The 19,171-nt window shown below is 48.1% G+C and overlaps 1 protein-coding gene across 10 annotated transcripts in view; it reads left to right on the top strand.

Annotated features, from left to right (window-relative positions):
• LOC125723387 (protein NLRC3-like) overlaps window positions 1–19,171 on the top strand; it is a 39,268-nt gene that overhangs the window by 13,948 nt on the left and 6,149 nt on the right. For 8 of the 10 annotated variants that reach the window (XM_048999967.1, XM_048999963.1, XM_048999964.1 and 5 more), the window contains 4 exons: window positions 422–535; window positions 12,334–12,397; window positions 12,581–12,809; window positions 13,440–15,159. In XM_048999967.1, coding sequence (XP_048855924.1) covers window positions 422–535; window positions 12,334–12,397; window positions 12,581–12,809; window positions 13,440–15,159 — 2,127 coding nt within the window. Of the gene's footprint in view, window positions 1–421; window positions 536–5,291; window positions 5,345–12,333; window positions 12,398–12,580; window positions 12,810–13,439; window positions 15,160–19,171 lie in introns of those variants that run through there. The other 2 variants (XM_048999972.1, XM_048999969.1) reach the window with 2 other exon arrangements.

The raw sequence follows: 19,171 nt of genomic DNA, 5'->3' as shown, positions 1-19,171 counted from the left end.
TTAATATGTGTAGCTTCATAAAAAGACCTCGCCATCTTCTGTCTTCACCGTCTTCTTCCACAATCAGCCAGTTCTTTTATACTAGAGGCGAGTAACAGACCATCCCTCCTATACAAAATGGCCACATAACAAAACTAAACAAACAAACAAAAACATATATAAACAGGTAAAAAGGAACATCAGTCAAGTCTAGTTGGGGAGGTTTTTAACGGTCATACTAAAAGTTTCATATAATATCAAAATTTTAGATGAGACAATTTCCTTAAAAGCTGACTGTAAATAAGTCTGTTTACATCAAGAGCTACAAAGCATATCAAAGTACATGAAGGCAGAGCAGAAGGCTAAACAGCAGTGTGATACTGTCCCCATTGTATGAATTATATTTATACCACGAGGGTTTGTTTCCTCTCGCTGCCCACAGTGTCCTGATGGAGAGAGCAGACTCCCCTGTACCCAGCTGTGTTTCCCTGAAGAGTGACTGGTCAGTGAAGCAACGAATCAGAATCTTTGAGGGATCTCTTCCTACAGATCAAAGGTAAATGTGCATTTAAACAAACACTGTTAATGACATTCAGACTCTCAGTCAAATGGCACAGAGACACATACAAGCTATGAGGAAAGCTTCTTAGCTGACGGTGGGGTAATGAGCCGGTGGCTGAAGGTGCCCCAAGATAGCGCCCCCTGGAGCCTCGGCTGGGTTATGGACCGGGCCAGTGGGGCCAGTGCCCTGGGGCCTCAGGACATTAGAAGCTGTGTGTCGCAACATTTATAGTGCAAGTCATGAAATGCGCCCCCCTGTGGGGTGTAAGAGAAAGAGCCCTGAGAGGTAACAGTGTTACAGCCCACTAGCATGCAGGTCTCTCTGGGTCTATAGTCAGGCCAAAGGGCACTTGGCAGACGCCAGCCGCCTGGGGCACTTGGCACGGTTTTTCGAAAGTCTTACTGAATGTGTTGTCATAGCAGCACATCCAAATCCTCAAACCTGCTCAGAGCAGGTTTGTTCTGCATAAACAGGGATTAGCTCACAGACTTAATAGTGTCCGTGCATGGAAATGGGTTCAGTCATGGCCTCGCCATTCATATACGTAAAATCAACAAACACATACATACACACACAAACTCATACATACAAACATATATATATATATATATATGAATGAAATGTTGTGTTTGTACTTCACTTTAACTTGTTCCCATGTCCTGTATGATTGTGCTTCTATTTGATCTGTAATTATGACAATAAAAGAATGATGAAACACTGGAAACATAATACTACATTCAAGTGATAAATACAATAACTAAAAACTACTTACACATTTAATTTGTCAGACACTTTTTGCCAGCCGTCTTTTCTGGTTTGGGTCGCTTTTGATGTGTTTCCTTTAGTAGATACTAAATCTTTGAATCCATCATACTCCTCTGTAGCATTCCCCTCCGATTGATGGCCGAAAGACTTGACTGATGGTTCACGATTTATTTAAAATAAATTAATTACCAAAAAAAACGTAGCCAACGTAAGAGCTTGTGCGTTTACCGGGGGGGGGGGGGGGGGGGGCTTAAACCATTTACAAAATATCATAAAGCAAAAGACAAACATGTTCTCCGCTTAGCTTAGCTTAACGATGTTCTGGTAACTGAAAAAACCGGAAGTCCCTCAAAAAAAGGGGTCCCACTAAATAAAACTACATAAGCATGAATGAATGTATACAAATGAATACAGAATACAAACGTATATTAAAAAATATGCAATACGCAACTTTTGTACAATGTTTTGTAACATTAATTAGTCTCGTGTCAAACCTTGGGGTTATTTACACTCCCACCAAAATTACGTGTGTTCCAAGCAATACCCACAAACACAAATAATTTTCAAATCTGTATCATTTGGTAAATAAAGCATAAACATCAGTGAAATGTACTTAAGTAGCTTCTAATAACAAGACTAACCTCTGCACTGGACGTTCTAGCACTGACAGCTTACCAAGGCGTTCCCCTTTCTCGCTAAGTCTCCTATCTCCTATACATATTTTACCCTTTCTTACCAGTCCATCTTCATCAGTCACAGTCTCTAAAATCCGTCCCAGTTTCCATTCACATCTGGGTAACCAGTCATCCACAAGCATCACTGTATCTCCCGCTTGTACATTTCTCTTCGGTGTGTGCCAACGCTGTCTTGCAATAATAATGTGGAGATACTCCCTTTCCAGTGACTCCAAAATTGTTCCGCCAGATACTGTACTCTGCACCATCTCCTTTGTCCATAAAGGTCCTCCCTAACAAACTTCCCTGGTGGAGGTAGAGCCATGTTGGACTTCATTGTAAGTAGATGATTGGCTGTGAGTGGTTCCATACTATCAGGGTTGCACAGGTTGTCCACAGTAAGTGGGAGACTGTTGACTATAACCATGACTTCATAAAACAACGTTCGCAGAGAAGTACCGTTGAGTCTGCAAGAGGCCAATGATAATGTGGAGTCCAACACACTCCTTATGGTCCTTATCTGGCACTCCCACACACCTCCGGCGTGACAGGAGTGAGGTGCGTTGAGAACAAAATCACCATGGTTTTCGGATAGAAAGGTGGTGAGTCTGGGAGTGTCAAGTTCTTGTAAAGCTTTGTTCAATTCATTCTTTGCCCCCACAAAGTTGGTGCCTTGATCACATTGGATTTGTCTAACAGCACCACGAATTGCAATGAAATATCTCAGACCAATTATAAAGGCACCAGTGGACATAACCTCTAACATTTCACTATGATCGCTCGTGAGCAGAAGCAAGTGAAAAGCAAACCATATCTTTTATGCTGCTTTCTTCCCTCTCTAGTGGTAAAGGGACCAAAAACAGTCCATGCCACACTATGAGAAAGGTGGGGAGGGCTCTACACCTTCCTTTGGAAGGTCACTCATCCTTTGACCTTCTGCAGGTCTTCTGAGTCTCTGGCAAGTGACACACTGCCGGATAAAAGATGCAACTGCTCTGCTTATTCCAGGAGTCCAATAGCCATTGGATCTGATTTCATTGATGGTAAAGCCCTCGCCTTGATGTCTTACTCTTTCATGATAATGACTAATTATCAGCTTAGTCACATGATGGTTTTTTGATAAGATCACTGGGTGTCTGAGTAAGTTGGAGAAGGATGATCGACTGAGCCTTCCTCCCCCCTGATTCTGCCATCTGCATCTAAAAAGGCATCTACTGTAGGTGCTGCACCTTGGGATGATCTGGCAGCCGACCTCCCTTTTTCAGTAACGTTATTTCTTGCTTGTATACCTGCCTTTGGAGGTGTTTGACGATGACACGCCCTGCACTTTCCAATGCACTTACATTAGCGGGGCCATTTATTTTTCCTTTAACTCGTCGCAAAAGGCATGAAATGGCCTTAGTAGCCTGCAACCATGATGAGAACTCGGACAAGCGGTCAGCAGCACTACACCCCTGTATGCAGTGTTCCAGTTCTTCTCACCTCTGGATCACCTATTAGAGGTTCCAATACTACATCTGTTGTTATCGGTATTTCCTGTTTCCAGAGGAACACAGAAGCACTAAATCAATTTGAGGAAAACAACTCATTTATGGTTTTCCCTCTAGATTCTTTTCCGTTGAGATATGAGGTCAAGTTGCGCAGTTGGACGGGCGAGCAGGAAGCGGGGAAAGATGAGGCAGGCAGGGAATTCAGGGTTTATTAGGGAACGGGAGAGACAAGGCAGATGGCAACAAACTCAGAGTAACTAACATTAACTAACATTAATGACAAGTCTGGGGAAGAAGGACTCAGACGCGGACTAAATACACAAGACAAGCCGAAAATAACAGGAAACAGCTGGGCACGATCGGGGAAGCACACGTGGATGATGAGGGGGTGTGGCAACACACGAGGATCGGATGAACTGGGCGTGGCACATAAAGCCATTGTTGAGGATTTGTATTGTGGCGAAATGTCTGAACCCTATTGGCTGCGAACATGTGAAAGCATCATGCATCATTATCTATGTAGCCCAGAACTACTTTGGAGTCAGTCCAGAAGAACTCCTCCACATTCAAATAGCTAAGCTCTTCTCTAAGCATATTGCTGACTGTAATTGAGACTACTGCCGCTGATAATTCTAGCCTTGGTATGGTGGTCACCTTTGTGGGAGCTACATGGGACTTTCCTATGATGAGAGCACAATGGACCATTCCTTTCTCATTCTTGACTCTCAGATAGGAGCGCTGACCATACCCTAAGGTGCTTGCATCAGAGAAGTGGTGTAAACCTCTCCTCATAACCCTTCCAAAATTGAGAGGTAAGCAGTATCTATCTATGTTCATAGTCTTTAACTTGACAAGGTCCCTTTGCCAGCTCTCCAGCTCCTCTGGCAGTGGGTCGTCCCAGCCAGTACCTTGGTGACACATTTCCTGGAGGATCCTTTTCCCTTTAAGGAAATATGGAACAAGGAACCCAAGAGGATCGAATATAGAAGCAATGGTAGACAGTACTTCACGCCGTGTCATTGGTGGTTCCTTTAGAGTGATCTTAAACTTAAAGCAATCACTTTCTGTCTTCCACTGAATCCCCAGCGCTCGTTCCAGGGGGCTGTCATTGAAAGTGATTTCCTTTGCCTTACCATCTGCAGCACGCTCTCATGAGGGTGTGCTCTGTGAAACAGCATGGGTGTTTCACACAAACTTGTGAAGACGAAGACCACCCTTTGCACATACCGCTCTTGCCTCCTGTGCTAACTGAATGGCTTCTCCACAGTTTCCATGCTTGTGACTCCATCATCCACGCAGAAGTCTCTATCAATAAAGTGGGACCCTAATGGATGAGTGTCTGCTCTCATTAGCTAAACGTTTAAGTCCATAGTTTGCACAGCCAGGAGACGATACTGATCCAAAAAGATGTTGCTTTATTCGGTATTCTTTTGGCTGTGGACTCATGTCTCCATCTTTCCACCATAGGAAGCGCAGATAGTTGCGGTCGTTCTCCTTGACATGGAACTGATGAAACATTTTCTCTGTGTCACATGTCAGAGCAATGTGATGCTGCCAGAACCTTATGAGAACGCCAGTTAGATTATTAATCATGTCTGAACCTGGAAGTAGATGTTCGTTTAGGCTGGTACCATTGTCCTTTGCAGAGCAGTCGAACACAACACACAACTTATCTGGCTTTTTTGGATGGTAGACACCAGGGTGGGGAATGAACCATCGTTCACCATGAGTGCCAAAATCATGGACCTCTTCAGCATCACCTCTCTCAATGATATCCTTCATGTTTGCAGTGTAATCTTGTTTATATTTCTCATCCTTTCAGAATTTACGCCCTAAATGTCTGAGCCTGACTTCAGCAAGCTGCCTGTTATCAGGTAAATGTGGCCGTTGTATAAAAAGAAGTGGCATTTCATAACGTCCTTGGTAGTTTTTCTTTATACCTTCCTTGAGCCTGTCCAGGATAATTAGATCCTCTTGAGAGTTTGCCTTAAACTCTCCTCTGACATCCTTGAAATCCAGAACTTGAAGTATTTCTGTTGGTGTTATTAGACGCAGCTCCTGTACCGCAGCTCGGTGACTAAGGTGAATTCTGCGGTTGTATCAAGCTAAGATGTTGGGCAACCAACGACACTCCATCCTAAGTCTGTCAGCACAGCATATGGTTCCTTGTCTCCACCTAGTATCACCTGTCTAGGCGCCAGCGATCCTGAACAGTTGTACCCAATTAAGAGTCAAACATCACAGCTGAGGAGGGGTGGTATCTTATCAATTATTGCAGCAAGGTGACTCCAGTGTTTAGCTGTTTCATGCGTTGGAATGTGATCACGATTGAGAGGTATGCAGTCTTTGGTGTATGCAGGAGGGAGAGCAATGTGCACCGATGAGTTGTAACCCCTTACACAGAGTCCTGATACTCTCTCACTCTTCATCACCATATTCTCTCCCAACATGGTGGTGAGTTTCAGCTGCACTGGGTAAGTGTCCATTTGTAATTCATTGCTCACCTCTTTGTCAGTGAAAGTGATGTCACTGTGCGTGTCTGATAAAGCATATGCAAGTTGTTCCTTTGCTGGATCTTTGACACAGGATACCCACACAGGTACAATCATGGAGGTGCTATGTGACTGTTCTTGACTGGTGGCATTAAGTGACATAGCAGCTGTAGTTTCCTTACATTGCTTGTAGCTCTGATTATATCAGGCACAGGTTGGTCTCTACTTCCATTCTTCTCATAGCTGTAATCATGAAGACTAGTGGGGTGCCTTCTCCTGCATACCTCACAGCTATGGCGACGACGGCATTCCTTTGCACAGTGACCTGGTTTTAAACAAGCATAGCTCAGCTTATTGTCCTTTACATATGTCCATCTGTTCTCAGGAGACATTTTCATAAGACCAGGACATCTGTGGAGTTGATGCTTGTTACACTGGCATCAGATGCATGGAGCCCATACTCTGTCGTTAGTTGATGTCTCTTTATCCCTCCCAACAGTGGCTTGAGTGCTGAGAACATTAGCCCTGTTTCTTTTAGGTTCCCTTGTGATTATTTTATCCTGGTGTGAATCCACTGAGTGAAGTGCATGTAGGCAGGTGACAGGATTGCATGCAATTTCTGCCTCAATTGATATGAATCTGGCAAAGTCTTGGAAAGATGGGAATTCGCCACCTTCCATGAGGGCTACCGTAACCCGACGATTCCAGCGCAATGCTAACTAGTCAGGTAGCTTCTGAATTAATGTTTGATTTTCCCCACAGTCACTCAGTATGTCTAGGCCCTTTGCATGAGACATAGTTTGCAAACAGGCATTTAAAAATCAGAAAATGTCTGTAACTCTTCGGCATCTTTGGACCGTATTTGTGGCCATTTTGAGAGCCTCTCCGGAAATGCTCTTTGGATGATGAATGGCTGACCGTGTGGCTGACCGTATGGCTGACCGTATCACTGACCGTATGGCTGACCGTATCACTGACCGTATGGCTGACTGTATCACTGACCGTATCACTGACCGTGTGGCTGACCGTATGGCTGACCGTATCACTGACCGTATGGCTGACCGTATGGCTGACCGTATCACTGACCGTATGGCTGACTGTATCACTGACTGTATCACTGACCGTATCACTGACCGTGTGGCTGACCGTATGGCTGACCGTATGGCTGACCGTATCACTGACCGTATGGCTGACTGTATCACTGACCGTATCACTGACCGTGTGGCTGACCGTATGGCTGACCGTATCGCTGACCGTATGGCTGACCGTATCACTGACCGTATGGCTGACCGTATCGCTGACCGTATAGCTGACTGTATGGCTGACCGTATGGCTGACCGTATCACTGACCGTATGGCTGACCGTATGGCTGACCGTATGGCTGACCGTATCACTGACCGTATGGCTGACCGTATGGCTGACCGTATCACTGACCGTATGGCTGACTGTATCACTGACCGTATCACTGACCGTGTGGCTGACCGTATGGCTGACCGTATCACTGACCGTATGGCTGACCGTATCGCTGACCGTATAGCTGACCGTATGGCTGACCGTATGGCTGACCGTATCGCTGACCGTATGGCTGACCGTATGGCTGACCCTATGGCTGACCGTATGGCTGACCGTATGGCTGACCCTATGGCTGACCGTATCGCTGACCGTATAGCTGACCGTATGGCTGACCGTATGGCTGACCGTATCACTGACCGTATGGCTGACCGTATGGCTGACCGTATGGCTGACTGTATGGCTGACCGTATCGCTGACCGTATGGCTGACCGTATGGCTGACCGTATGGCTGACCATATGGCTGACCATATGGCTGACCGCATTGCTGACCGTATCGCTGACCGTATCGCTGACCATATGGCTGACCGTATCACTGATCATATCGCTGACCATATGGCTGACCGTATGGCTGACCGTATGGCTGACCCTATGGCTGACCGTATCGCTGACCGTATAGCTGACCGTATGGCTGACCGTATGGCTGACCGTATCACTGACCGTATGGCTGACCGTATGGCTGACCGTATGGCTGACTGTATGGCTGACCGTATCGCTGACCGTATGGCTGACCGTATGGCTGACCGTATGGCTGACCATATGGCTGACCATATGGCTGACCGCATTGCTGACCGTATCGCTGACCGTATCACTTACCGTATGGCTGACCATATCACTGACCGTATCACTTCCCGTATTCCTGACCGTATGACTGACCGTATCACTGACCGTATGGCTGACTGTATGGCTGACCGTATCACTGACCGTATGGCTGACTGTATGGCTGACCGTATCGCTGACCGTATGGCTGACCGTATCACTGATCATATGGCTGACCGTATCGCTGACCATATGGCTGACCGTATCACTGATCGTATCGCTGACCATATGGCTGACCGTATGGCTGACCGTATGGCTGACCGTATGGCTGACCGTATCGCTGACCATATGGCTGACCGTATCACTGATCGTATCGCTGACCATATGGCTGACCGTATGGCTGACCGTACGGCTGACCGTATCGCTGACCATATGGCTGACCGTATCGCTGACCATATGGCTGACCGTATCACTGATCATATCGCTGACCATATGGCTGACCGTATCACTGATCGTATCGCTGACCATATGGCTGACCGTATGGCTGACCGTATGGCTGACCGTATCGCTGACCATATGGCTGACCGTATGGCTGACCGTATCGCTGACCGTATGGCTGACCATATGGCTGACCGTATCGCTGACCGTATCGCTGACCGTATCGCTGACCATATGGCTGACCGTATCACTGATCGTATCGCTGACCATATGGCTGACCGTATGGCTGACCGTATCGCTGACCGTATGGCTGACCATATGGCTGACCGTATCGCTGACCGTATGGCTGACCATATGGCTGACCGTATCGCTGATCATATCGCTGACCATTTGGCTGACCGTATGGCTGACCGTATCGCTGACCGTATCGCTGACCATATGGCTGACCGTATCGCTGACCGTATCACTGACCATATCGCTGACCGTATGGCTGACCGTATCGCTGACCGTATCACTGACCATATCGCTGACCGTATCACTGACCATATCGCTGACCGTATCGCTGACCGTTTCACTGACCGTATCACTGACCATATCGCTGACCGTATCGCTGACCGTATCACTGACCATATCGCTGACCGTTTCACTGACCATATCGCTGACCGTATGGCTGACTGTATCACTGACCGTATCACTGACCATATCGCTGACCGTATCACTGACCGTATCGCTGACCGTATCACTGACCATATCGCTGACCGTATCACTGACCGTATCACTGACCATATATCGCTGACCGTATCACTGACCATATCGCTGACCGTATGGCTGATAAGCTTATTCCAAGCATCTTTGCATGCCTCATCATCACTTCGGTAGAACGTGCCCTCAAGACATTTATGAGCAGGACCACTGATATATTTTTTGAGGTAATACAGCTTATCTGCTGAAGAGATACCTGTTCTCTGAATGAGTACATAAAGGATGCCTTCCATTCAATAAAATTAATTGGATCCCCGTTAAACACAGCAGGCTCTGGCTTTGGGAGCCTCTTAACGGCTTTGCTGTTCTGAATAGCTTGAGCCAGGTAAGACACATCAGTGAGGGATGGTGTTGTGACATCATGTGAAGGCTGATGTCTGTCATAGGTGCTTTGTAGTCAAACTTAAAGGTCTGGCCATCCATCCATCCATCCATCCATCCATCCATTTTCCAAACCGCTTATCCTACTGGGTGGCGGGGGGTCCGGAGCCTATCCCGGAAACAATGGGCACGAGGCAGGGAACAACCCAGGATGGGGGGCCACCCCATCGCAGGGCACACTCACACACCATTGACTCTCACACGCACACCTACAGGCAATTTAGCAAGTCCAATTAGCCTCAGCATGTTTTTGGACTGTGGGGGGAAACCGGAGTACCCGGAGGAAACCCCACAATGACATGGGGAGAACATGCAAACTCCACACACATGTGACCCAGGCGGAGACTGCATGCGCAACTTCCTTCACTGCTGTGGCTAACAGACAAAAGGTGATCCCTGAAGCGGTTAGTATTCTGTAATAAAGTAGGACATTCCAGATGGGGTGGCGCACGCTGATGACATCATGCACATTATGTCCACTGGGATGGAGAACAGGTGCAGGATGATGACATGTTTAATGTTTCGTCATATTTAGGCAGCAGTATCGCCCCAGCTAGTGGGGACCCGGGGACCAGCTGGTACAGAAGCTGGGGGGCAGGGATGTGGGAAACAAGCTGATAGGCGCCCCCCCCCGTCTGACGCTCCCTGCTCACCCACGAGACCCAGGCCGGCGTGGCCATGGGCCAGTCGCTCACAGAGCAGGCGGCTCCATTGATAAGCAAAGCAGAGCCGTATCGAGGGGTGGGGTAGCGGGGAGGGGGCCCGAGAAACCGCCTCCGCTGCCGCCTGCGCAGCCCGAGCAGCCGCCCCCACCGCCTGCAGCTCCTGAGCGGGCGCCCCCACCGCCTGCAGCTCCCGAGCGGGCGCCCCCTCCGCCTGCGCAGCCCGAGCAGCCGCCCCCACCGCCTGCAGCTCCCGAGCGGGCGCCCCCTCCGCCTGCGCAGCCCGAGCAGCCGCCCCCACCGCCTGCAGCTCCCGAGCGGCCGCCCCCTCCGCCTGCAGCTCCCGAGCGGGCGCCCCCTCCTCCTGCAGCTCCTGCGCCCACGCCAGAAGCGCTCCCTCTGCCAGTGACTGTGCCCCTTGTGACTCCCGTTCCTTGCCCCATGCCGGTCCCTTCTGCCCCAGACCCGATCCTGGTGACTCCTCTGCCCTCGCCCCGGCGAGCTCGACCCCCACCAAGGGTCCTTATGTCTGTTTCCCGTAAGGGGAGAGGACACAGACGCAGGGCTGGGGTCCCTTCCACCCTGCCCCCTGGCTCGCCCTCCCTCGCCTGCGCTGGGGCTTGGTCGGCGCCTGCGGGTCCTCGCCCTCCGGGTTGGCTGTTGCCTGCGGGTCCCCCTCCTCGTCGCCCTGTCTTGCTCCCTGCTCCATTGCCTCGTTGGTCGCCTGCGGACTCCCCTGCTGCAGCTCCTCAGTTGCCTGCGGTTCCCTCCACTCCGGCGCGTCGGAGGACGTCGCCGCCTGCTGCGGCTCCCCCCCTCTCCTTGCCCTCGCCTAGGTCCCCTCCAGCTCCTTCGTCCCCTTCCCTGGGTCTCCCTCCACCTCCCTCCTCGGCCCCTCCGTCAGTGCCTCGCCCTGCCTCCTCTGCTGCTCTGAGGTCCCCTCCTGTTCCGGCCTCCCGGCCGCCTGCGGCCCCTCTGACGGCCACCCGTTGCCCGCTGGGGCTCCCTCGGACTCCCCTTGGTTCCCCCTCCTTCTCTCCCTACTCCCCCGGCTGTCTCCCTCCTTTGTTTGCTCCTCCTCCCGGCTTTGTCTCTCCTGTCTCCCTTCCTTGTCCCTTTGTTCCTCCTCCGTTCACTCCTGGTCCTTTTGTCCAGCCTGTTCCCGCTGTGTCTCCTTTCCTAGTCTGTCTGTCTGCCTTCCCTGTCCTTTATCAGGTTTTGTCCTACTTCTTGTCTCTGTGCCTCGGTCATGTTTCCGGTGTCCCTTGAATGGTTTTGTTCTTCTTTTCCAGGTCCCGTTTCCCTCGTCTCGTCCGTCGCCTCCTCTGAGGGGGGGGGGGGGGGGGGGGGGTCTGTCATACCCGGCTCGTACGATCCTCGTGTGTGCCACACCCCCCTGATTATCCACGTGTGCTTCCCGGATCGTACCCACCTGTGTCCGATTATTTTCAATCAGTCCTGTCTATTTGAGTCCATGGTTGCCCTGGTTCCTGGTCTGTCACTGATGTTAGTTGGCGTCTGATGTTTCCTGCCCTTAGTCCTGTGATTAAACCCCGTTTCCCCCTTATTCTACCGGCCTGCCTGATCCTTGCCTGCCTGCCTGTCCGTGCACCTTCCCCGTTCACCGGCGATCTTAACATTGGGATTTTGTACCACTAACTTTTCCAGCCTCCTATTGCCCCTGTCCCAACTTTTTTGAGATACGTTGCTGTCATGAAATTCAAAATGAGCCAATATTTTTCATGAAATAGCAAAATGTCTCAGTTTAAACATCTGATATGTTTTCTATACTTTGTTATGAATATAATACAGGTTTATGAGATTTCCATATCATTGCATTCTGTTTTTATTTACAATTTGCACAATGTCCAACTTTTTGGAATTGGTTTTGTAATATACCACAGTGTTATTCTTTATCTGCAGTAACAGCAATTTTAATGGGGAACTTTTCAGCCTTTCTGTTACATTTGTATAGATGAATTTTTGAATGAAGTCTTTATGTTTCTGCCTCATTCACAGAGACCAAATGGAAGATTGCAGTTCAGATCTACATGATAAATCGGGTTTATCATCCATATTGAAGGTTTGTATTTATTGCGGATATATATTTTCTTGGTTGTTATGTGAATTAGCTTATATTTTATACAGCTGCATAATAATAAATTCATCATCTTAAAGAAAATATGTTTTAAACTATGATTCACAAGTGAAACTCTGAAAATGTTTGGTGTAAGTAGCAATAATTAACTCTGACTGTTTATTTTAGTCACTAGAGGAAAAAGCCATGAAGTTCCTAAAGGAGGAACTGAAGACGTTTGTGAGGCACCTAGATCAGAATTACCCAGAATGCTCTGAGCCTCAGCTGGAGGAGGACAATGACCTGGACAGTGATGGTCAGATGCAGAAGACCAGTGTTAGAGAGGTAGCTCTGAAGATCACAGTGTACATCCTGAGGATCATGAAACATAATGATCTTGCTGACCTGCTGGACAAGAGTAAGAACTTTATAATATTATATACATGTACAATATTGTGTAAACGTCTTAGGCAGTCAAAGAAAAAGATGTTTAAATGGTCTTTATGTTGGTGTAGAACTACTATAATATGTATGTCAAAGTGTGTTTGCCATTTCAGAACCTCTCCCAAAATCAACCTAAAATTTACAGAAATCGTGCAGTATATCCCTGTATTTTTTTACTTGACCACTAACACACCTCATGTGGCTGATCAATATCTCATTGAATTGTAAACTTATTTAATTAATGAATGAAGTGAGCTGGTGGTGAAATTTAACAAATACATGGGCTGGCTTTGGTGCTCCTGAGGAGAGGTTTGGGAAATGAAAAGGGGTTTTGTGTTTTTTTTTGGTTCTGAGCAGATATACACTTACTACCCAGATAAATGGCTTTAAACATTTCCTTTGGCTGCCAAAGGCTTATTCACGGTCCTGTATCCGGTGTTCCAGTAAAATACGCATGATAAAACTTTCAGTTTCACATTCACAGTCACAGGGAAATATCAGGATATGTATGTGCAAAAAATTGTGTTTTTGGAAAATATTCTTCCTCTCATATTGGTCAGGATCACGGTGAGAATTAGTGCATTTTTCTCTCATTTCTTTTCAGGACAGCTCATGCTGCAACATCAACAGGAAATGAAATGTAAACTTAAGAAGCAATTTGAGTGTGTATTTGAAGGGAAAGCTAAGGAAGGACAGCCAACACTTCTCAGTGAGATTTACACAGAACTCTACATAACTGAAGGTGGGACTGGAGCAGTCAATGATGAACATGAAGTGAGACAGATTGAAACAGCATCCAAGAAAAGGCGAACAGAAGATACTACAGTCAAGTGCAATGATATATTTAAACCCTTATGTGGGCATGAGACACCAATCAGAACTGTACTCACTAAAGGGGTGGCAGGTATCGGGAAAACAGTCTCTGTGCAGAAATTTATTCTCGACTGGGCAGAAGGAAAAGCAAACCAGGATGTTCACTTCATATTTGCTCTTCCTTTCCGGGACCTGAACTTGATTAAGGGTGAATACAGTCTGATTGAACTGCTTCACCACTTTGTCCCAGAACTGAAATCATTTCAATCCACTGAGCTGTTTATGTACAAAATCTTGTTCATCTTTGATGGTCTGGACGAGTGTCGCCTTCCTTTCGATTTTCAGAACAATGAGAGCTGGTTTGATGTCACAAAGAAAACATCACTGGATGTGCTGTTGACTAACCTCATTAAGGGGAATCTGCTCCCATCCGCTCTCCTCTGGATAACCTCCCGGCCAGCAGCAGCCAATCAGATACCTCCTGAGTGTGTCCACCAGGTGACAGAGATACGAGGGTTCAGTGATGCCCAGAAGGAGGAGTATTTCAAGAAGAGATTTAATGATCAGAGCCTGGCCAGCAGGATTATCACACATGTGAAATCATCAAGGAGCCTCTTCATCATGTGCCACATTCCTGTGTTCTGCTGGATTTCAGCCACTGTGCTTAAGAGGTTTTTTAGTGAGACTGACAGGGGAGAAATTCCAAGGACTCTGACTGAAATGTACACACACTTCCTGATCTTTCAGACAAGTTTAAAAAATGACAAGTATATGAAAAACCAAGAAACTAAGCTTAAGGAATACAGCAAGGAATTCCTTTTAAAACTTGGTAAACTTGCTTTTGACAACCTTGAGAAAGGCAATCTCATATTTTATGAGCAAGATCTGACAGGGAATGGCATTGATGTCACTGAAACTTCAGTTTACTCTGGAGTGTGCACAGAAGTCTTTAAAGAGGAGTATGGGTTGTACCAGGAGAAGGTGTACTGCTTTGTGCATCTGAGCATCCAGGAGTATCTCGCTGCTTTATATGTGTTTCTGTCAAACTCATCAGCTGACCTGCTGAAGACTGCAGTGGATCAGGCATTAGAGAGCAAGAATGGACACTTGGACCTCTACCTCCGCTTCCTCCTGGGCCTCTCAACAGACTCCAGTAAGACTCTGTTACAAAGGCTACTGGGGCCAACAGAAACCTGCTCACAAACCATTAAGGAAACAGCCCAATACATCAAGGAGAAAATACAGGAGAATTTATCTCCAGAAAGGACCATCAACCTGTTCCACTGTCTGACTGAACTGGGTGACAATTCTCTAGTAGAGGAAGTACAAAGATACCTGAATTCAGGAAACATTTCAGTAGATGACCTCTCACCTGCACAGTACTCAGCTCTGGCCTTTGTGATGCTGATGTCAGATGAGGAGCTGGATGTGTTTGATCTGAAAAAATACATCAGACGAGATAAAGAGCACTGTAGGCTGCTGCCTGTGGTCAAGAACTCCAGGACGGCTCTGTAAGTGACGTGGGGATGGGAAATCATGTCTAGTCTGGCAGTAATACATGAATATTGTTTGAAATGTGTAATATATATTATATATTTCTCCTCATGGATTAATAAGTGGGTTTTATTTTGATAATCACAGCTATAGCTGTTTGTATAGCAGTAGTTCATCCTGACCACAGCCTTTATAATGACTGAAGGTAGTGATGTCACTTTTTGTTTGTTACTACGTTTCCATTCCCATCCAGTCTGCCTTCTGATCACAGGCACAGCATCCTAATCTGCTATAGGAACAGTGAGGGTTCTTTATCCACAGGGTGTATAAGTGGTATGTGAGTGTTATTGTCAGCAGGTGTGTTCATGTGATGGAGCCCAGAGCTGGGAGCTTCCGTATGACTGCTGTCTCTGGCTGCTCACTGGCGCCCTCTGCTGGCCTCAGCTGCACCTGGCTGAGGATGTGATGGCACATCTAGTCCGGCAGAGATAGATAAACATTGTTTAAAATATTAAATTAATATATATATATATATATATATATATATATATATATATATATATATATATATATATATATATATCTAAAATTTATTTCCCCTCTTTTAACAAGGTTCCTTTTTAATCTACTTTATATTAACTGAAGGTAGTGATGTAGTAAAAACAAAAAAGACAAGATTTCCACGACCATCCTTTGTGTAACAAATAACCAAAGATCATCATCATACAGAATGGTCCAGTTTTCATTAATAGTGGGAAAACCACTCATATTCGTTTCAGTTCTGGATGCTGTAGGAAGCATTTCTGTAAATACTGGGTGTGGTGCGTGACTCTTTGGGTTCAGACACTGTGTCCATGAGCGGAAGGTTGCTGGTTCAGATCTCATTTTGAGTCCCCCCCCACCACCAAACACTGAATGCAATTTCACCTCAGTTCCGTTTTATTTATATAGTGTGTTTCCACAATATTACATCATCTCAAAGCAATTTACAGCATCCCTGCCCAAAGCCCCCAGTGAGCAAGTCAGAGGGGACAGTGGCAAGGAAAATTACCCTAGAAAGAAGAATCCTTGGGAGGAACCATAGTCAAAGGGGGAGCCCATCCTCCAGGGGGCAGCAGAGGAAGCCCTAACCAGACTGAAAGGGGGAGCCCATCCTCCAGGGGGCAGCAGAGGAAGCCCTTACCCTAACCAGACTGAAAGGGGGAGCCCATCCTCCAGGGGGCAGCAGAGGAAGCCCTAACCCTGACCAGACTGAAAGGGGGAGCCCATCCTCCAGGGGGCAGCAGAGGAAGCCCTAACCCTAACTAGACCCAAAGGGGGAGCCCATCCTCCAGGGGGCAGCAGAGGAAGCCCTAACCCTAACCAGACCCAAAGGGGGAGCCCATCCTCCAGGGAGCAGCAGAGGAAGTCCTAACCCTAACTAGACCCAAAGGGGGAGCCCATCCTCCAGGGGGCAGCAGAGGAAGCCCTAACCCTAACCAGACTGAAAGGGGGAGCCCATCCTCCAGGGGGCAGCAGAGGAAGCCCTAACCCTAACTAGACCCAAAGGGGGAGCCCATCCTCCAGGGGGCAGCAGAGGAAGCCCTAACCCTAACTAGACCCAAAGGGGGAGCCCATCCTCCAGGGGGCAGCAGAGGAAGCCCTAACCCTAACCAGACTGAAAGGGGGAGCCCATCCTCCAGGGGGCAGCAGAGGAAGCCCTTACCCTAACCAGACTGAAAGGGGGAGCCCATCCTCCAGGGGGCAGCAGAGGAAGCCCTAACCCTGACCAGACTGAAAGGGGGAGCACATCCTCCAGGGGGCAGCAGAGGAAGCCCTAACCCTAACCAGACCCAAAGGGGGAGCCCATCCTCCAGGGGGCAGCAGAGGAAGCCCTAACCCTAACCAGACTCAAAGGGGGAGCCCATCCTCCAGGGGGCAGCAGAGGAAGCCCTAACCCTAACTAGACCCAAAGGGGGAGCCCATCCTCCAGGGGGCAGCAGAGGAAGCCCTAACCCTAACCAGACTCAAAGGGAGAGCCCATCCTCCAGGGGGCAGCAGAGGAAGCCCTAACCCTAACCAGACTCAAAGGGGGAGCACATCTCTTCAAGATGGCGCTGGAGTGACGGCAGCCTTTCCAAGTAGCTCTGCAACACCGCACCTTTTCTTAACCTTTAACTTTTTTTAGACTAGGCTTTTAAACTTTATTTCACTTTCTCTAGTTACTTAACTTTTATCTCTTAGATATAGCGATACAAGATGGATAATGCACTTTTTAAAACTTCTGGAACCAGCTCCTGCATCTATTTGAGAGCGGAGCTGCTGGCGCTAAGAACACAGGAACAGACCGGCATGCGACACAACATTCCAGCTGAGATAAAGAGGAGCTACAGAGGCTGCAAGGCTGGAGCGAGGAAAGCGGATCACCGGAGGCGATTCAAACCATCAATCCCGACAGTGATAATGGGCAACGTGAACTCGCTACATAACAAAATGGATGAACTGTGTGCTTTGAACAACCACCGACTATACCGTGAGTGCAGTTTGTTTATCTTCACGGAGACATGGCTAACCGAGCTAACGCCACAGGCTAACGTAGACCTATGCGGTTTCACATTCGTGAGATCCAATAGGGACACGCAGGCCAGCGGAAAAAGCAGAGGTGGGGGACTCATTGTCTACATTAACAACAGATACTGCAACCCTGGACATGTCTCCGTTAAAGTTTCGGTATGCCGTCCGGACCTGGAGCTGCTAGCCGTTAGCTTGCGGCCATATTATTTACCTCGGGAGTTTAGTCATGTGATCTGTGTGTGTGTTTACATCCCTCCGAGGGCCGACGCAGCAGCTGCCTGCGAGAAAATACACACAGTTACAGCAAGACTGCAGACACAAAACCCAGAGGCTTTCATTATTATATCTGGAGACTTTAATCATGCCACACTGGACTCTACTCTGGCTGCTTTTCACCAGTTTGTGGATTGCCCCACAAGGAGCAACAGGACAATTGACTTACTGTATGCAAATGTGAGAGATGCATACAGAGCCACCCCCCTCCCCGCGTTAGGGAAGTCAGACCACAACCTGGTTTACCTACAGCCACAATACACACCCCTCGTCCAAAGGCAGCCTGTCACAACACGCTCCATCGGGAGATGGACTCCAGAAAAGGAGGACGCTCTGAGAGACTGCTACGACACCACAGACTGGGATGTGCTTCTGAGCCCACATGGTGAGGACATAGAGGGGGCGACACACTGTCTGACAGACTACCTCAACTTTTGTGTGGACACGGTCGCCCCTGCTAAGACGGTACGGTGTTATCCTAATAACAAACCGTGGGTAACACAGGAAGTCAAAGCTGTCCTCAACATGAAGAAGAAGGCTTTCAGGAGCAAAGTGAAGGAGGAGATGAAAGCAGCACAGCGGGAGGTGAAATGCTGCCTGAAGGAAGCAAAGGACACCTACAGGAGGAAGGTGGAGCAGAAGTTGGAGAGGAACAATATGAGGGAGGTCTGGAATGGTGTGAAAACCATTACAGGCTATAACATCAAGAACAGCTTAGTGGGGGGGACGGTGGAGAAGGCAAACGAATTTAACAACTTCTTCAATAGGTTTGACCAGCCCACAACCCCCCCACCCTCATCTTTACTACAGAGCCCTCTCCCCACTTTCCTACCTCCCTCACTACCCCCCCTTCTTGACACTATGACACCCTCCTCCTACAACCCCTCTCTCAACAGCAGGACATCTTCCCCCCCCCTTCCAATCATCTCCCAGTGTTACAGTGGATCAGGTCAGGAAACAATTGAGGAAGCTTTGCCCCAGAAAGGCAGCAGGCCCAGACAAGGTGTGTCCTAGGATGCTAAAGGCGTGTGCTGCTGAACTTGGGGAGCCGCTACAACGAGTCTTCAATCTCAGTCTGCAACTGGGGAGAGTGCCCGCCCTATGGAAGACATCCTGCATTGTCCCAGTCCCCAAAAGGAACCGGCCCAATGAGTTGAATGACTTCCGACCGGTGGCACTGACGTCACATCTTATGAAGACTCT

This window comes from Brienomyrus brachyistius, unplaced genomic scaffold, assembly GCF_023856365.1.
Source record: "Brienomyrus brachyistius isolate T26 unplaced genomic scaffold, BBRACH_0.4 scaffold48, whole genome shotgun sequence".
Taxonomy (NCBI): Eukaryota; Metazoa; Chordata; class Actinopteri; order Osteoglossiformes; family Mormyridae; genus Brienomyrus; species Brienomyrus brachyistius.
The sequence above is the reverse complement of the archived record's forward strand: the minus strand, read 5'-3'. Positions and strand labels throughout refer to the sequence as shown.